Raw genomic sequence first — 20,230 nt, 5'->3', positions numbered from 1 at the left:
GCCTTACTTTGCCCAGGAAGACGAGTTGCTTTATTGCATTGATGTCGAAGGTTTGATGGGTCAATTCACAATCCAATATGATTCAGCGCAATGACATCTTTATTTAGATTCTTCAAAAAGAAGTCTCAAAGCAGTTTTACTCCACAAAGGCGGTTTTTACGCTTCCATCCCTGTAGGTCATTCCGTATACTTGAAGGAAACCTACGAGAACTTGGTTATTCGTAAGCTTAAACATGAAGACCACGGTTGGCAAGTGTGTGGGGATTTGAAGGTCTTGTGCATGTTGCTCGGGCAACAAGCTGGGTATACCAAATACCCTTGTTTTCTGTGTGGGACAGTCGAAACCGACAAAATCACTGGACCAAGAAGAGTTGGCAGCCAAGGATGCTCATAGTCGGTGAAAAAAACGTCCTCCGAGAAACTGGGGTACCTCCTTATAAAGTTCTTCTACCACCTCTCCACATAAAATTGGGCTTGATGAAGCTATTCGTAAAATCGCTTCCAAGAGATAGGGAATTCTTCAAATACTTGGTCACCAAGTTTCCACGTTTCTCGGAGGCAAAATTGAAGGAAGGTGTGTTCGTCGGACCAGACTTTAGAAGGCTTATAGCTGATAAAGAGTTTGTCAATACCATGACGGATCCTCAAAAAGAAGGGTGGATTGCATTTAAAGAGGTCATAGAGAAATTTTTAGGCAATAAAAAAGATCCTGATTATAAAAAAATCGTCAGATGAATGCTGAAAGCATTTCAATCTTTAGGTTGCCTGATGAGTTTGAAAGTGCATTTCCTCCATTCCCACCTTGACTACTTTCTTGAAAATTTGGGAGCTGTGAGTGAAGAGAAAGGTGAACAATTCCACCAGGACATTAAAGAGATGGAAAGAAGATACCAAGGAAAATGGAGCATTACAATGATGGCAGACTACTGTTGGATGCTTCAGAGAGACATTCCAGATGCTACTCACAAACGTAAATGTACCAAGAGGAGCCTTACAAGGAAAAAAAAATCGATGTTAGTGAGCTAATTTCAGTTTAAAAATGATTTTCATGAAAATTTGTAATAAAAAATTAATTTTAGAAGTCTATTTTGATTTATTTTGCGGTACGGCCTTATTTAACATAGTTACCTAAATTGTCATGAAACGTGATGTCCTACGACAAAGCGGAGGTCATTTTCGGATTCAGCACACCAAAAAACATAAAGATTATATGGAATAACCAAAACAGCTCTTGAAATTTTATTTTTTGCAGACCAGTGTAATCTGTATGTTATACACGAACTGCATGCTACACACTAATAAACTTTGTTATATACTGTAAGGTTTTGGTACTCACTCAGCCGCCTTAGAGGTAGGCACAGGAAACGTTTCTTTAAAATGTCCAAGGCAGATTTATTGTACCTTCATAAACCACACTTTTAGAAGTAAACAAAAGACTGCCTTGTCTGGCACAAAGTAACAAAAACAGAAAATAAACAGTCCATACAATATGGCCCACTCAAGGTCTGTGTCCTTTAGCACAAAGCACCCTGGAGGTCTCCACACCTCCAGCCACAGACACTGAATGAGACACTCGGTCTCCATTTTATTTACATGCCCTGGGGTGGGGATATGTGAGCAGCCAATCCCTCCCAACTCTTATGACTGCTCATAAAAACCGGCCCTGATACACCCAATTAACCCTCTCAGCACTACGTGTGCTGGAGCATGCTTTTCCCGGGTTTACTGTACATCACCGAAGCTACCAACCTCGGTGATACATATCTCCCCTCAACTACCTGTCCGGTGGCCATATTACATACCTCCCCTCTGCACAAAGCCGGGGGGGCTTGGCACCTTCCGTTAACAAACAGTGGACCCTCAACAATGCGTCAGCATTGCCTCGCAGTTTCCCCAGCCTATGCTCTACATGGAAGCTAAAATCTTGAAGGGCTAGGAACCACCTGGTCACTCGGGCATTGTTCCCCTTCTTTTCGTTCATCCACCTTAGTGGGGCATTGTCTGATACCAGCCTGAACTTCCTGCTTAAGAGATAGTATTTTAGAGTGTCCAAAGCCCACTTGATAGCCAAACATTCCTTCTCCACTATGGAGTAATTCTTCTCATAAGATGTCAGCATCGGGCTTAAATACATTATGGGGTGCTCTTCCTCGTTCACCTCTTGTGATAGGGCAGCACCCAGCCCGGTATCTGATACATCCGTTTGGACCACAAACTCTTTAGAGAAATCTGGTGCCACCAACACTGGCTGTTTTACACAGGGCTTGCTTTAGTTCCTGGAAAGCCATCTCAGCTTCTGAAGACCACTTAGCCATAGCCAATTTTGTGCCTTTAAGGAGGTCTGTCAAAGGGGCGGCTATCATGGCGAAGTTAGGAATGAACCGGCAGTAATAGCCTATGATGCCCAGGAACACTCTGACCTGATTTTTTGAGAGAGGTTGTGGCCAACCATGGATTGCTTCAACTTTATTTGTTTAGGGCTTTATCACGCCTCTGCCTACCACATAGCCCAAATATTTGGTTTCCTTCATGCCCTTGGCACATTCCTTCGAGTTGATGGAGAACTCCGCCTTCCACAGAGCATCGAATATCACGTGGACTTTACTCAGATGGCTTCCCCAATCCTGGCTGTAGATCATGATATCATCCAGGTAGACTGCTGTTTACTTCTTGTGGGGAGCTAGGATCCGGTCCATGGCTCTCTGGAAGGTAGCCAGGGCTCCTTGCAACCTAAACGGCATCAGTGTTTATTGGAAACAGCCATCTGGCATCTTGGGACATGGGTATTTGCCAATATCCATTCATGAGGTCAAGGGTGGTAATGTACCTAGCCAATCCTAACCTTTCAATCAGTTTGTCTACCCTGGGCACTGGGTGGGTGTCGAACCTCGAGACCTCATTGAGTTTTTTGTAGTCATTGCAGAACCGGCATTCTCCGTCTGGTTTCGGCACTAAGACTATGGGGCTGGACCAGCCACTCTTGGACTCTTCAATGACTCCTAGAACCAGCATGCGCTTCACCTTTTTTGTGATTACCTCTCGGCGGGCTTCAGGAATCCGGTATGGCTTCAAGTTTACTCGGACATGAGGCTCCGTAAGCACCTCATGCTCTATGATCTGAGAACATGCTTGGAGATCTGAGAACAGGTCCCTGTTCAGCTGTAGAAACACATGGCACTGTTGTTTTTGGGCACGTGACAGCGACTCTGCCACCTTGACCTCTCCCATATCGGCTTCCGACTTCGCCACCAAACACAGAGCTTCCACGGGCTCCCTATCTCGCCATGGCTTAATCAGATTGACGTGGCACACCTGGTAGGGCTTCCTTTTCCCTGATTGGTGGACTTTATTTGTATATGCCAAAAGTGTGAGAATTGTCATGGGTAGCAGAGGCACAAAATGTAAAAAAAAAAAAAACACCTCATCCCAAACCACCCCTGACAGCAAAAGGGTTAAATTCCTGCTCTCTCTATGTTTAAGAGTCCAGTGGGTGGTCCTACCTTGTGACTGCCAGCACAGTATCTCTATATGCACACTGCTACTTGAAAGGCTTTCAGTCAAGAAGTAGAAGTGCCCACTGGACTCCTAAGAATAGAAAGATCGGGGTGTAAATAAATGAAATATGAGCTCATGCACACGACTATATTTTCAGTCCATGTGCGAGCTGACAAAACAGCGGAAGGAATCGGGACCAGTGTTATTCTATGGGGTCGTGCACATGTCTGATTTTTTTTCCTCGGACAACGTCTGTCCGAGGAAAAAAATTGCTGCATGCTCAATTTGCATCTGATATTCGGATCACACTTGGCAAAGCAAGTCAAAGAGTACATGAAAAAAGAATTGGACTGTACTCTGATGACATCCGAATGCAGTCCAATTTTCAAGGACTGACAGAATGGAGAAGATGGAGACATTTTTTTTCATCTTCTCCTTGTCCGAGAAAATCGGAGCACACTTTTGATAAAACTCTGATAAAACTCTGATCAGAGTGTGATCAGAGTGTGATTAGCATATGCGTCCTGATTCTTTCAAATAAGAAAAAATATGGTGGTGTGACCCCAGCCTGATAGTAAGGGAAGAGTCAGACCGCCATATAACTCGGATAAGGATCGCAATGTATTGTTCGGACTGGCTGTCGGCTCTCCCCACCCGGGCGTGACGGCTGCAGTCTGAGCATTGCGTTGCGATCCTCTTCCGAGCCATACAGCCATCTGAATATTTTCTCACGAAACTATAAAGCAATCTGCTCAGCTCCTTCTACTCTATAACATGTCGCCTGCATATCAGAGATCATATTAAACTTGATAGGGTCCTTTAATGGCATGCATTGATATTGGGCCTCTACAAAGCTGGTGGATGGTCTTCAATAGAATAGCCAACTATTGGAGAAGTCCTCACATATCTTTACATGTGCATTATGAACAGAATAATAATGTACCTGCTTTTTTCACTGCTTTCATTGTTATGTATTAGACAGTTGTGAAATTCCTCCCCTTACAAATGGATACTACTCAACCACAAGGAGAACGATCCGTGTTATAGAGACCGTACAATACCAGTGTAATGAGGGTTATTACACTCCTGCTGGGACCAATGCAGACTGGTTGGAGTGTCTGCCAAGAGGCTGGTCTTCTACCCCGAGCTGCATCAGTAAGTCTTACTATCACTATTTACATATATTCAGCATTATATAATGGTAAGTGTAGTGTAAGCTCTTCCCACAGTAATCTCCAAAGATTAAGAAGTATCAGACTGTAGGAGAAGGTGGGGTTTTCTGCTAGACCTTTTACAAAAATTTGTATTTTTGCTTCCAAATTAGGACTTTGAATTATTATTAGTTTATTAATGTGTATTATCTGTCTGTACATGTTGCCCATGAAATGTAAAGAGTTTAGGGATATGGTGGAGCTATATAAATTAAATTATAATTAATGATATTTGTAACAATATTAGTGGTAGTAGTTACATCTTCTAAAATATTTTTTAAATGGAACCTGACGACAGGATTTACCCGTAGGGCTCATACCCATCACAATAAAAAAAACAGTCCAATATCGCTCTTGAAAAGTGGGACAAGTGTCATGCGATCATTATGTAAGGTACAATGTGATTTTTCTCACCTAGCATCCGAATGACATCCGATTGACATGCAAACGTGATCTGATTGCAATGCGATTTTGACATGAGCTTTTACGTAGAGTAATTCTGTCATGCACACAGTTTTCCAAGGAAATATTCTTCAATATACATATATGAGAGAGAGAGTGTAGCTTATTGTACATGTAACTTGGTAATAAATAATTACATTTCTGAAATAAATGGCGTGGGATCCCCCTAAATTTTATTAACCAGCAGAGGAAAAGCAGACAGCTGGGAGCTGATGTTTATAGCCTGGGAAGAGGGTAATATCCATGTAGCTTCCTAGGCTATTGATATCAGCTCAGAGCTGTATACTTAGCCTTTACTTGTTATTAAAATGGAGGATCCTAAAAAAAAAATTACGTGGGGCCCCCTATAATTAATAATCAGCAAAGGCTAGGCAGACAGCAGCATGCTAACAGTAATAGGCTAGGAAGGGGCCATGGATATTGCCCCCATCCCAGACTAAAAACATCAGCTATCAGCCACCCCAAAAAAGGCGCATCCGTAAGATGCCCTAATTCTGGCACTTAGCCTTCGCTCTTCCCACTTGCCCTGTCAGCTTGGTATTGGCAACTGACATCAAGCCCAGTGGTTTTTAAAATATAGGGGGATCCAATGCCATTTTTTTAAGAAAATAATTTATTTTGCACTAAAATACATGTACAGTAAGCTACACATGCAAAGCACTGATTATATATCTTAATCACATATTTATATCTATACCTTTTCATCTATCTATCTATCGATCTATACAGTGGGGGAAATAAGTATTTGATCCCTTGCTGTTTTTGTAAGTTTGCCCACTGACAAAGACATGGACAGTCTATAATTTTGAGGGTAGGTTAATTTTAACATTGAGAGATAGAATATCCAAAAAATCAAGAAAATCACATTGTATAAATTAGATGAATTTATTTGCATTTTACAGTGAGAAATAACTATTTGATCCCCTATAAACCATTATGAGTTCTGGCTCCTACAGACCAGTTAGACGTTCCTAATTAACTCGTTACCTGCATTAAAGACAGCTGTCTTACATAGTCACCTGTATGAAAGACTCCTGTCCACAGACTCAATTAATCAGTCAGACTCTAACCTCTACAACATGGGCAAGACCAAAGAGCTTTCTAAGGATGTCAGGGACAAGATCATAGACCTGCACTAAGCTGGATTGGGCTACAAAACCATAAGTAAGACGCTGGGTGAGAAGGAGACAACTGTTGGTGCAATAGTAAGAAAATGGAAGAAATACAAAATGACTGTCAATCGACATCGATCTGGGGGTCCATGCAAAACTTCACCTCGTGGGGTATCCTTGATCATGAGGATGGTGAGAGATCAGCCTAAAACTACACGGGGGGAACTTGTTAATGATCTCAAGGCAGCTGGTACCACAGTCACCAATAAAACCATTGGAAACACATTACGCCTTAAAGGTTTAAAATCCTGCAGTGCCTGCAAGGTCCCCCTGCCCAAGAAGGTACATGTGCAGGCCCGTCTGAAGTTTGCCAATGAACGCCTGGATGATTCTGTGAGTTATTGGGAGAAGGTGCTGTGGTCAGATGAGAAAAAAAATTGAGCCCTTTGGCATTAACTCAACTCGCCGTGTTTGGAGGAAGAAGAAGGATGAGTATAACCCTAAGAACATCATCCCAAGCATGATGGGGGGAAACATTATACTTTGGGGGAGCTTTTATGCAAAGGGGACATGACGACTGCACCGTACTGAAGGGAAGATGGATGGGGTCATGTATTGCCAGATTTTGGCCCACAATCTTCCCTCAGTAAGAGCATTGAAGATGGGTCGTGGCTGGGTCTTCCAGCAAGACAATGACCCAAAACATACAGCCAAGGCAACAAAGGAGTGGCTCAAAAAGAAGCACATTAAGGTCATGGAGTGGCCTAGCCAGTCTCCAGACCTTAATCCCATAGAAAACTTCTGGAAGGAGTTGAAGCTCCGAGTTTCCAAGTGACAGCTTCAAAATCTTAATGATTTAGAGATGATCTGCAAAGAAGAGTGGACCAAAATTCCTCCTGACATATGCGCAAGCCTCATCATCAGCTATAAAAAACGTCTGACTGCTGTGCTTACCAACAAGGGTTTTACCACCAAGTATTAAGTGTTGTTTGCCAGAGGGATCAAATACTTATTTCTCACTGCAATATGCAAAAAAAATTATCGAATTTATACAATGTGATTTTTCTTGATTTTTTTGGGGGGGATATTCTATCTTTCAATGTTAAAATTAACCTACCCTTAACCCCTTAACTACCGGTGACGTATTAGTACACATATTTGCGTACTGCCCGTTCAGTGAGGGCAGCTGCGCTGAGCCCTCACTGAATGGAGCACATGTCAGCTGATTCTTACAGCTGACATGTGCCCGCAACAGCCGCGGGTGGAATCGCGATCCACCCGCGGCTGTTAACATGTTAAATGCCGCTGTCAATCTCCGACAGCGGCATTTAACGCGCGCTTCCGGGTAGCGCGTCATAAGCCCCGCCCACCGGCGACCACGTCACGTGATCGCGGGTCGCCGATGGGTGGGCATGACAACCCAGGGTCTGCAGCAGACGCCTGTGGTTGTCATGATCTTGTCACTATGAGCGACACCTAGTGGTCGGCGCTCATAGCACAGGACCATTTCTGCTGCATGCAGGGGACCTGCTCGTCCCCTGTATGTAGCAGAGGCGATCGGACAGTTGCTGCTTCTAGTCTCCTATGGAGACTATAGAAGCATGCAAAAAGTGAAAAAAAAAAGTTTTTAAAAATATAAAAAAAATAAAAAAATATAAAAGTTTAAATTACCCCCCTTTCGCCCCATTCAAAATAAAATATATATAAAAAAATAAAACACATACACATATTTGGTATCGCCGCATTCAGAATCGCCCGATCTATCAATATAAAAAAAGAATTAATCTGATCGGTAAACGGCGTAATGAGAAAAAAATTCTAAACGCCAGAATTACGTGTTTTGGTCGCCGCAAAATTGCAATAAAATGCAATAACGGGCGATCAAAACATCGGATCTACCCCAAATGTTATCAATAAAAACGTCAGCCCGGCGCGCAAAAAATAAGCCCTCACCCAGCCCCAGATCACGAAAAATGGAGACGCTACGGGTCTTAGAAAATGGAGCTATTTTTTATTTTTTTTTTTTACCAAATTTTGGAATTTTTTTTCACCACTTAAATATAAAAGAACCTATACATGTTTGGTGTCTATGAACTCGTAATGACCTGTAGAATAAGAATGGCAGGTCAGTTTTAGCATTCAGTGAACGTGGTAAAAAAATAAATAAAAAACAACTGTGGTATTGCACTTTTTTTGCAATTTTACCGCACTTGGAATTTTTTTCCCGTTTTCCTGTACAGGATATGGTAAAACTAGTAATGGCGTTGAAAAGTACAACTCGTCTCGCAAAAAATAAGCCCTCACATGGCCATATTGACCAAAAAATAAAAACGCTATGGGTCTGGGAACAAGGGGAGCAAAAACGAAAATGCAAAAACGGAAAATGCTCCGGGGCTTAAGGGGTTAAAATTATAGACTGCTCATGTCTTTGTCAGTGGGCAAACTTACAAAAACAGCAAGGGATCAAATACTTATTTCCCCCCACTAATATAAATATATATATATATATATATAATATAATATACACAGTGCAGACCAAAAGTTTGGACACACCTTCTCATTTAAAGATTTTTCTGTATTTCCTTGACTATAAAAATTGTACATTCACACTGAAGGTATCAAAACTATGAATTAACACATGTGGAATTATATAGGTAACAAAAAAGTGTGAAACAACTGAAAATATGTCTTATATTCTAGGTTCTTCAAAGTAGCCACCTTTTGCTTTGATGACTGCTTTGCACACTCTTGGCATTCGCTTGATGAGCTTCAAGAGGTAGTCACCGGAAATGGTTTTCACCTCACAGGTGTGCCCTGTCAGGTTTAATAAGTGGGATTTCTTGCCTTATAAATGGGGTTGGGACCATCAGTTGTGTTGTGCAGAAGTCTGGTGGATACACAGCTGATAGTCCTACTGAATAGACTGTTAGAATTTGTATTATGGCAGGTCAGTCCGAAAAATTGGGAAAACTTTGAAAGTGTCCCGAAGTGCAGTTGCAAAAACCATCAAGCGCTACAAAGAAACTGGCTCACATAAGGACCGCCCCAGGAAAGGAAGACCAAGAGTCACCTCTGCTTGTGAGGATAAGTTTATCCGAGTCACCAGCCTCAGAAATCGCAGGTTAACAGCAGCTCAGATTAGACACCAGGTCAATGCCACACAGAGTTCTAGCAGCAGACACATCTCTTCAACAACTGTTAAGAGGAGACTTAGTGCAGAAGGCCTTCATGGTAAAATAGCTGCTAGGAAACCACTGCTAAGGACAGGCAGCAAGAAGAAGAGACTTGTTTGGGCTAAAGAACACAAGGAATGGACATTAGACCAGTGGAAATCTGTGCTTTGGTCTGATGAGTCCAAATTTGAGATCTTTGGTTCCAACCACCGTGTCTTTGTGCGACGCAGAAAAGGTGAATGGATGGACTCTACATGCCTGGTTCCCACCGTGAAGCATAGAGGAGGAGGTGTGATGGTGTGGGGGTGCTTTGCTGGTGACACTGTTGGGGATTTATTCAAAATTGAAGGCATACTGAACCAGCATGGCTACCACAGCATCTTGCAGTGGCATGCTATTCCATCCGGTTTGCGTTTAGTTGGACCATCATTTATTTTTCAACAGGACAATGACCCCAAACACACCTCCAGGCTGTGTAAGGGCTATTTGACCAAGAAGGAGAGTGATGGGGTGCTACGCCAGATGACCTGGCCTCCACAGTCACCAGACCTGAACCCAATCGAGATGGTTTGGGGTGAGCTGGACCGCAGAGTGAAGGCAAAAGGGCCAACAAGTGCTAAGCATCTCTGGGAACTCCTTCAAAATTGTTGGAAGACCATTTCCGGTGACTACCTCTTGAAGCTCATCAAGAGAATGCCAAGAGTGTGCAAAGCAGTCATCAAAGCAAAAGGTGGCTACTTTGAAGAACCTAGAATATAAGACATATCTTCAGTTGTTTCACACTTTTTTGTAAAGTATATAATTTCACATATGTTAATTCATAGTTTTGATGCCTTCAGTGTGAATGTACAATTTTCATAGTCATGAAAATACAGAAAAATCTTTAAATGAGAAGGTGTGTCCAAACTTTTGGTCTGTACTGTATGTATATATATATATTTAATATGCTGAAGAATCTTTCCTTGTAAAACTATGTGTAAATGACATAGAAAATGACTCTATGTAAAAGCTCATGTTAAAATCGCATTGCAATCAGACGGCACACACATGGTCCGAATGCCATCCAATTTTTTTCTCGCATCCATTGACTTGCATTGGCGAGTCTCATCCGATATATGTGGCAGCATGGTGCGATTTTCTTTCTCAGTCCGATCTGAGCCGAGAAAAAAATCACAGATGAGCAGGGACTCCTAGATTAACATTGGTCAGAGTGCAATCTGATTTTTTTTACCGGATTGCACTCGTCCATTTTTCACACAGATGAGAATGAGCCCTTAGAAGGTATTACACCGCATTCTAAATTATTATGCAAATTGGATCTAAGTGTCATCAAGATGTATTTCTTTTGTTTTTCAAATAAATTCATTTATGCTATTTTGTCTCTTTTTGGATCACTGAAATCAATCTCAAAAATCGGTGATAATTGGTATGCAAGGTGAACCCAATTAAAGGGAAACTACTTAAGGATGTTCCACATTATTAAGCAGGCCATAGGTTTCAAGCAATATAGGAATGAAAAGTTGCCAAAAAAACATCAAATAGTGCAATGCCTTGCACAGGGTATGAAAATATTAGATATTTCACAGAAACTTAAGCTTGAGCATCGCAATGTGAAGAGATTTGTGGCTGAGAGATAGCACAGAAGGGTTTATGCAGATAAAGGCATAATGAGGAAGGTTTCTGTCAGACAAATTCATCAGATTAAGAGAGCAGCTGCTAAAATACCATTAGAAAGCAGCAAACAGTTATTTGAAGCTGCTGTTGACGCTGAAGTCCCGTGAACCTCAAGGTGTAGGATCCTCTAGAGGCATGCAATTGTGCATAAACCTACTATTCGGCCACCCCTAAACAGTGCTCACAAGTAGAGATGAGCGAACCTTTCAAGGTTCAATTCGTTTCAGATCAGCAAACTTCCCGATATTCGCCGAACAATTCGTCAAACAGTTCATCGAACATATCTTTCAATGAGAGGCAAAACCAAAAGCATACACAAAACCTTCAAAGGTGCTCAAAAGCTGCCAAAACAGCTCAAATTAGGGGCAGACTCCAAGAAAAGTGGGATCAATTGACCCACAGAACAAATAGTATAATTATTTGTATTATTTATTATTGTAGCATCATATATTCCATGGCGCTTTACATGTGAAAAGGGGTATATATAGCAAACAACAAGTACAATAATCTTGAACAAAAAAGAGTCACCAACTGGTGCAGGAGGAGAAAGGACCCTGCCCGCGAGGGCTCACAAACAATCTACAAGGGAGGGGTGAGGATACAGTAGGTGAGGGTGGAGCTGGTCATGCAGAGGTATGGTGGAGCGAGGGTTACTGCAGGTTGTACGCTTGTTGGAAGAGGTGGGTTTTCAGCTTCCTTTTGAAGGTTTCCACGGTAGGCGAGAGTCTGATATGTTGGGGTAGAAAGTTCCAGAGCAGGGGAGATGCACAAATCTTGTATGCAATTGTGGGAGGAGGAGATAAGAGGGGAGTAGAGAAAGAGAACTTATGAGGTCTGAGGTTGCGTGCAGGTAAGTACTGGGAGACTAGGTCACAGATGTATGGAGGAGACAGGATGTGGATGGCTTTGTATGCCATGATTAGGGTTTTGAACTGGAGTCTCTGGGCAATAGGGAGCCAGTGAAGGGATTGACAGAGAAGAGACCGGGGGATAGCGGGGGGACAGGTGGATTAGTCAGGCAGCAGAGTTTAGGATAGATTGAAGGGGTGTGAGAGTGGTAGAAGGGAGGCCACAGAGCAGGAGATTGCAGTAGTCAAGGCGTGAGATGATGAGGGTGTGGCAGGAAGTGGAATGGGCTTGGATCTCAGGTTTGAAGGAGAGATCAGAGTGAAGCTTGCGGGACTGAGGAGAGTAGACAACCATTGACTTTGATGGATAGGTCAGTTGTGGGGGTTGATTGAGATGGTGGAAAGATGATGAATTCGGTTTTATCCATGTTAACTTTTAGAAATCTAGCAGAGAAGAAAGATGAAATAGCTGACAGACATTGTGGGATTCTGGTTAGATTTTTTACTGTGGAACCCTGGATACAGCTGAATCTCAACGAAAAAGAATTCCAAGCTGAGATGTGGCCTTCTGTATGTATCACGGTAGTAACAGAAAAATTAGAGTTTCAAAGGTGTACTCCTGCATAGAGCACAATATAAGCAGTGCACAACAGAGCTCTATGCTGAAATGTGCCCTGCTATCTCCGTCTGGACCACACTAATGGCAAAAATAATTGATCTGCTGGAAGGTCGATTTCATAGCCACACAGGACCCTATCTACCTAAACTATCTGACTTAGAAGCAACCGCCTAGGTAACTATCTCAATCTCTCAGTATCCAGGAGCAGCGTCAGGAGCATCCTCTCTTACACTGACAAAATATCGCTAAAACAACATGTCAGCTCTTTATATGGAGAGGGACATGTGACTTCAGCAGCCAATGACAGAAACCCTTGTGGATGGTTCCTGTGCCCTGATTGCTTGCCTGAATCTGCACACATTAAGTTAAGAAAAAAATAAAATAAGATTAACAGCCCGTCACTACTCTGACCTCTCCCAACCCCTCCCCTCATGAAACACATTTCCAACACTCATCATACAGCACCACTACCCTAGCCAAAGTCCTAAAATATACAGTAGTGGAAACGCGATCATTTACAGCATTTTGCAGAATTGGGTCGATTTTAAGTAAAAACGATCGAGTGTTTGATCATGAGTCCGAATGTGCAATGTTTGTGCTGAATTTTAAAAAAACTAACGTTTTCTGAACATGTTCACTCATCTCTACTCACAAGCAGAACCAGTTGCAGTAGGGCCATACATATATGAAGACTAGTTTTAAAACAGTCTTGTTAACTGATAAGTGCTGTGCAACCCTGGATGGTCCAGACGGGTGGAGTAGTGGATGGTTGGTGGATGGCCACCATGTTCCAACAAGGCTGCGATGTCAGCAAAGAGGTGTTGGAGTCATGTTTTGGGCCGGAATCATGGAGAGAGAGAGCTGATAGGCTGCTTTAGGGTCCCTGAAGATGTGAAAATGACCTCAGCAAAGTATATAGAGTTTCTCACTGACCACTTTCTTCCAGGGTACAAAAAGGAGAACTGTACCATCCATAGCAAAATCTTCATGCCTGACAATGCGCCACCTAATTCTGTAAAGAATAACTCTGAGTCATTGGCTGCTATGGGCCTAAACTGAGATACACCCATGGTGTTACCACCATCCTCCCCTTACCTCGACCCTACTGAAAACCTTTGGTGTATCTTCAAGCAAAAGATCTATGAGGGTGGGAGGCAGTTCACATGAAAACAGCTCTGGGAGGCTATTCTGACATCCTGCAAAGAACTTCAAGCAGAAGCTATCCTAAAACTCACACGTTCAGTGTATGCAAGAATTGTGAAGGTGATATCAAAAAAGGGATCCTATGTTACCATGAAACTTGGCCTGTTAAGGTGTTTTTGATTGAAGCTTTTGATTTCAGTGTGACCTCTTAAGGCTGAAAATCCAACAAATGACCATTTTTATTTCTTTACAACCTATAGACTGTAAACTCTGTTGTGCAGAATAATTTGGAACAGTGCATTTTAAGTTTTTTAGTTTAGAACCAAACACTTATCAGTGGGAGGTTTGTTCTATAAAATGTGATTTACTGTATTTTTCGGACTATAAGACGCACCGGACCATAAGACGCACCTAGGTTTTAGAGGAGGAAAATAAAAAAATTAAAATTTAAGCAAAAAATGTGGTCATGATGCACTTTTAAGGGGAAGGGGGTCTTCTGCTGACACTGGTATAGGGGTAATGTCCCCCCAATTCTGACAATATCCCCCATCCTGGTATATATGCCGCCCCCTTTCTTTTATATGTGGTCCCCATCCCCATCCTGGTATGCATGGCACCCCTCATCCCTGTCCTGGTATGCATGGCACCCCTCATCCCTGTCCTGGTATGCATGGCACCCCTCATCCCTGTCCTGGTATGCATGGCACGCCTAATCCCTGTCCTGGTACGCATGGCACCCCTCATCCCTGTCCTGGTATGCAGGCACCCCTATTTCCTGTCCAGGTATGCATGGCAGCCCTAATCCCTGTCCTGGTATGCATGGCAGCCCTAATCCCTGTCCTGGTATGCATGGCACCCTTAATCCCCATCAGGCTGCACATTAAAAAAAAAAAAACACTCATACTCACCTTTCTTCTCTCTCCTCCAGCGCTGCGTCCGGTCTGCCTGCACTGATCTCTCTATGTGAGCCACGCATGACGTCACTGCCATGCGCGGCTCACATGGAGAGATCAGCTGCCGGAAGTCACTGCTCCGCACGCCGGGTCTGCGTGCGCAGGGAGCAGTGACTTCACTCTCATTCATAGCCGGAACACAGCGGAGCCGCGCTGCTGCTGCTGCCGCTGCTGCCGGCTATCTCCTGTGCCCGCTCATTAAAGGGCATAAATATTCACACCCTCCCCATACCCATGGGCGTGGAGAGAGGTTGAATATTCATGCCTTTAACAGCGGGCACAGGAGACAGCCAGCAGCAGCCGCAGCGCGGCTACACTGTATACCGCTATTAAGGAGCATGAATATTCAGTGCTCCCCGTGCCCCATGGGCGTGGGGAGCAGTGAATATTCATTTTCTTTAGCAGCGGGGACAGTGTAGGCTGCAGCGGGCGGTTGCTGCCTCCTGTGCCCCGCTCCTCCACCGATACCGCTCCCCCCACACCACACATAAATATACCCCCCCCCCCCCCCAACATTCGGACCATAAGACCATAAAATTTTGGAGGAAAAAAGTGCGTCTTATGGTCCAAAAAATACGGTATATTCTAATGGTAGAAGATTTGAACATTATACTGACTCATTTGCATCAACCATTTAGGAAAATCAGAGAAAATAGCCTTTGATAATAATGTGATAGTAACGTGGTGTGGAACCGCTTTATCAATCTCCTAATACCCTTTTTACTAATGTCTGTATTATCTCTAAACACTAAGGCTATGTTCACACATCTTGTTTTTTCAGCGTTTTTTGATGCATTTTTTATGCAAATTTTCAGCAGCGTTTTACAGTACCATCAAAGTCTATGAGATTCCAGAAATCTCATGCATAAATCTTGTCTTTTTTTAATCAGGATTTTGTGCTTTGCATGTTTTATTGCAAAATAGAGCATGTCACTTCCTTCAGTATTTTTTCAGCATTTTTTTCAGCGTTTTTCACCCATTGGAAGTAATGGGTAGTCAAAAAACGCTGACAAAACGCCTAGTGTAAACATAGCTATCAGGTCTTGCTGCATTTTTAGTGAAAATAAGCAAGTACAACAGTATGTGAAACACATTTATTTTTGTGATTTTACCATCTTGTCTTGGTAACTGAGATGGTAATTTGTATTATTAGAGTTTAAATTAAATTAGTGATGTGTACAGTGTAAACATTGGCTTAGCTACATGTGAGATTGAAAAATACCTGTGGCCCAGGGAGGTGTAAATTGAACAATACCTGTGAAACTGAATGGCAGACTATAGTGTGAAGGTAAATAGTGTCATACAAACTCAATGCACTGCCAGTGTCTTAGGTAAACTATTCCTGAAAAATTCACCTCCCCCACAGTTACATTTGAAATTCTGGTTAATATGGTTTCACATATGTCTTGCATTGGTGAGCTATGTTCATGCTTTTGAGGTGGAAGCAAAGCTGTACTTTAGGATCCTAAAAAACGCACCAAAAAATACACCAAAACCTGCATTTTTGATGCAGCTTCTTTCATGCCAAGAGATCGGGTTTTGCTGCAGAAAAAAACGCTGAAAAAACAAAATGTGTGAACATAGCCTAAATGTATGTGTTTAAAAATGAAATTTAATTGTCCCTGCTCTCTCTGCTTGAGGGCAGCGGACTAGTTTGGGACCGTTGTCAATCAATGCTTTTGTGTGGTGGGAACATGTCCACAGTAGTATGACTGATATTCTGGGTTGTGCTGGAAGAGCAGGGAGAAGGAAAAGAGATGTGGGCAGGGAAAAGGAGAAGAAGTCCTGATAGGATGTCAGTCACACTACTGTACATATGTTCCCACCACGCAGAATCAAACAGTGGCACAGGGCCACTTGTGGTTTAAAGATGCAACATGACCCGTACATGTGAACGCAGTCTAAGGCATCATTCAAATGTCCATTCATTTTTCCCGTATGCATTCTATCCATTGTTTTCACTAGAACACATGCCCATTATAATCTATGGGGCTGTTCACATGGCCGTGTATTTTTGCGGACTGTCTGTCCACATAAAAATTACATAGACATGTCTGTTTTTAATTGGATCATGGATCACAAATACCCATATAGATCTATGGGTCCATGAAAACCACAGACAGGGCACAGATGGCATCAGTGTACGATCCGTGTGCTGTTCGTGATTAACATTGTAATGGATAGGGGAAGCTTTATAATTTATATATTTATTTATCCATATGAGAAAATCACTGATGAAACTCTGATGGTAAAATCTGACACATGGGTCACACACACTGATGAAACTAAGACTGTATTTTGCCCACATGAAAAATCACTGACGCCTGAATGAGGTCTTATGCATTGAAAGACAAGCAAGCCAAAAGAAAAGAACAGCATTTCATAGGGTAAAAACTTGCAGATAAGTAAGTGCACTTCTGTAATAATCGTGCAGACTGATCTTATTACATTATGTGTGTGAACGCAGCCTTAGGCAGTTCACAGGATAGCTTATTCTATTGGATTAATACGATCAAACTTGAATGCACTTTTCATTTAGAAATGTCATGTGGAAGGTTGGAAGCTGTGGACAATGGCGGATTCTACCCAGTAAGACCAACATATACAGAAGGAGATGTGGTACAATTCTACTGCAATGAACACTACTCTGTTAAAGGATCAGAATTAATCCAGTGCTATTCCTTTGGATGGGACCCCCAGCCTCCAATTTGTGAAGGTAATTTGTCTTTTAGGGAACAGGATACCGATATACTAGTGTCAATGTTTAGCAGAAGCAGAGTGTTATTCTATGTTAGGCAACGTTACAGATCTGTATTGTACTGATTAGTAATTTAGTACTAGAGATGGTGCAAATTGATTTTTAGGATCCGGCCCAGCGGTCACGTCAGGGTTCTATGGCTGCTGGATGGGAGTCCTGAGAACCACCTCCTACCTTCCGGCATTTGCAAGTCTTCTTTTGATTAAACAAATCACAGTCCAAGACAAGATAAGACGTAATCTCGAGTAAATTAACCGCAAAAGAATGTACCATAAAAAATAGCCTTTATTAGTAATCTTAAAATATTAGTACCTATAAGCACATATACCCAATATTCACTACCTAAAAGTACAGACCTAAGGACCTATAGGGCCATATATGTGATGTAAGGCTATGGTCTAATAAGGATAGGATACCCTGTCATAACCCAATCAACCTTGCCTTATCGCGGAGGTTGGTGCCTACTAAGCGCAAGTGGCGCCCCACTCACTGACAGCTGCCCCTAATGCGCCTGACTAAGCCCTAGTAAACCTGAACTACCATGTAGATATCTATAACACTTAAAAAAATCTAAATTGTGTTTAGTGGATCAAATTTTTATAAATGAAATCCAGCAACCAGAAATATAAAGGTGCACTGTGCTATAACCAGATATACATACAAATATCAAATTAAGCTGATCAGTCAATAGTATTCGACAAAATACACTGCTCAAAAAAATAAAGGGAACACTTAAACAACAGAATATAACTCCAAGGAAAATCAAACTTCTGTGACATCAAACTGTCCACTTAGGAAGCAACACTGATCGACAATCAATGTTGCATTCTGTTGTGCAAATGTAATAGACAATAGATGGAAATTATTGGCAATTATCAAGACACACTCAATAAAGGAGTGTTTCTGCAGGTGGGGACCACAGACCACATTTCAGTACCAATGCTTTATGGCTGATGTTTTGGTCACTTTTGAATATTGGTTGTGCTTTCACACTCACGGTAGCTTGAGACGGACTCTACAACCCACAGAAGTTGCTCAGGTAGTGCAGCTCAGCCAGGATGGCACATCAATGCGAGATGTGGCAAGAAGGTTTGCTGTGTCTGTCAGCGTAGTGTCCAGAGGCTGGAGGTGCTACCAGGAGACAGGCCAGTACACCAGGAGACGTGGAGGGGGCAGTAGGAGGGCAACAACCCAGCAGCAGGACCGCTACCTCCGCCTTTGTGCAAGGAGGAAGAGGAGGAGTACTGCCAGAGCCCTGCAAAATGACCTCCAGCAGGCCACAAATGTGCATGTGTCTGCACAAACGGTTAGAAACCGACTCCATGAGGGTGGAATGAGGGCCCGATGTCCACAGATGGGGGTTGTGCTCACAGCCCAACACCGTGGAGGACGCTTGGCATTTGACACAGAACACCAGGATTAGCAAAGTTGCCACTGGCGCCCTGTGATCTTCACAGATGAAAGCAGGTTCACACTGAGCACATGTGACAGACGTGACAGAGTCTGGAGATGCCGTGGAGAGCGATCTGTTGCCTGCAACATCCTTCAGCATGACCGGTTTGGCAGTGGGTCAGTAATGGTGTGGGGTGGCATTTCTTTGTAGGGCTGCACAGCCCTCCATGTGCTCGCCAGAGGTAGGCTGACTGCCATAGGTACCGAGGTGAAATCCTCCGACCCCTTGTGAGACCATTTGCTGGTGCGGTTGGCCCTAGGTTCCTCCTAATGCAGGACAATGCCAGACCTCATGTGGCTGGAGTGTGTCAGCAGTTCCTGCAAGATGAAGGCATTGAAGCTATGGACTGGCCCGCCCGTTCTCCAGACCTGAATCCGATTGAGCACATCTGGGACATCATGTCTCGCTCCATCCACCAACGTCACGTTGCACCATAGACTGTCCAGGACTTGGTGGATGCTTTAGTCCAGGTCTGGGAGGAGATCCCACAGGAGACTATCCGCAACCTCATCAGGAGCATGCCCAGGCGTTGTAGGGAGGTCATATTGGCACGTGGAGGCCACACACAATACTGAGCCTCATTTTGACTTGTTTTAAGGACATTACATCAAAGTTGGATCAGCCTGTAGTGTGTTTTTCCACTTTAATTTTGGGGGCGACTCCAAATGCAGGCCTCCATTGGTTAATAAATTTGATTTCCATTGATTTTTGTGTGATTTTGTTGTCAGCACATTCAACTTTGTACAGAACAAAGAATTCAATGAGAATATTTCATTCATTCAGATATAGGATGTGTTATTTGAGTGTTCCCTTTATTTTTTTGAGCAGTGTATATAATATATATATATATATATATATACACTGCTCAAAAAAATAAAGGGAACACTTGAACAACACAATGTAACTCCAAGTCAATCACTCTTCTGTGAAATCAACCTGTCCAGTTATGAAGCAACACTGATTGTGAATCAATTTTTCCTGCTGTTGTGCTAATTGTTAGAACCCTCCTGTTAGTTTTTGCTTTCTTGTGTTTTGCGGTCACGTGACCAGCTGCCTATATATTCCAGCTCCGCCCCTTCTGGCTTTGCTGGACTTCAGTGTTTTTTGCCTGTCTCTCTAGCCAGGGGCTTCAGTGCCTATCTCTGTCTAGTTTGCTTGGTCCTCTCGGACCTCTAGTACTTTTTGTCAGTTTGTCTTTTTGCTCTGCAACAACTTCTGTTAGGAGGTGTCCCATTTTTGCCCCAGTCCTTAGTTCTTTTAGGGACCCCTCCCTTTATTCTATAGGTCTCCGTTCAGACTAGCTGAGGACGAAGGCGGGTCTGTTCACAA

At 42.9% G+C, this 20,230-nt stretch overlaps 1 protein-coding gene across 1 annotated transcript in view; it reads left to right on the top strand.

Annotated features, from left to right (window-relative positions):
- Positions 1 to 20,230, top strand: part of LOC141156677 (coagulation factor XIII B chain-like) — a 101,800-nt gene that overhangs the window by 14,420 nt on the left and 67,150 nt on the right. Inside the window, exons 4-5 of the mRNA XM_073642916.1 lie at positions 4,474 to 4,650; positions 17,230 to 17,406. Coding sequence (XP_073499017.1) covers positions 4,474 to 4,650; positions 17,230 to 17,406 — 354 coding nt within the window. The remainder of the gene's footprint in view (positions 1 to 4,473; positions 4,651 to 17,229; positions 17,407 to 20,230) is intronic.

This window comes from Phyllobates terribilis, unplaced genomic scaffold (assembly GCF_046119375.1).
Source record: "Phyllobates terribilis strain yellow unplaced genomic scaffold, ASM4611937v1 Scaffold_8__6_contigs__length_399053987, whole genome shotgun sequence".
Classification (NCBI taxonomy): Eukaryota; Metazoa; Chordata; class Amphibia; order Anura; family Dendrobatidae; genus Phyllobates; species Phyllobates terribilis.
The sequence above is the reverse complement of the archived record's forward strand: the minus strand, read 5'-3'. Positions and strand labels throughout refer to the sequence as shown.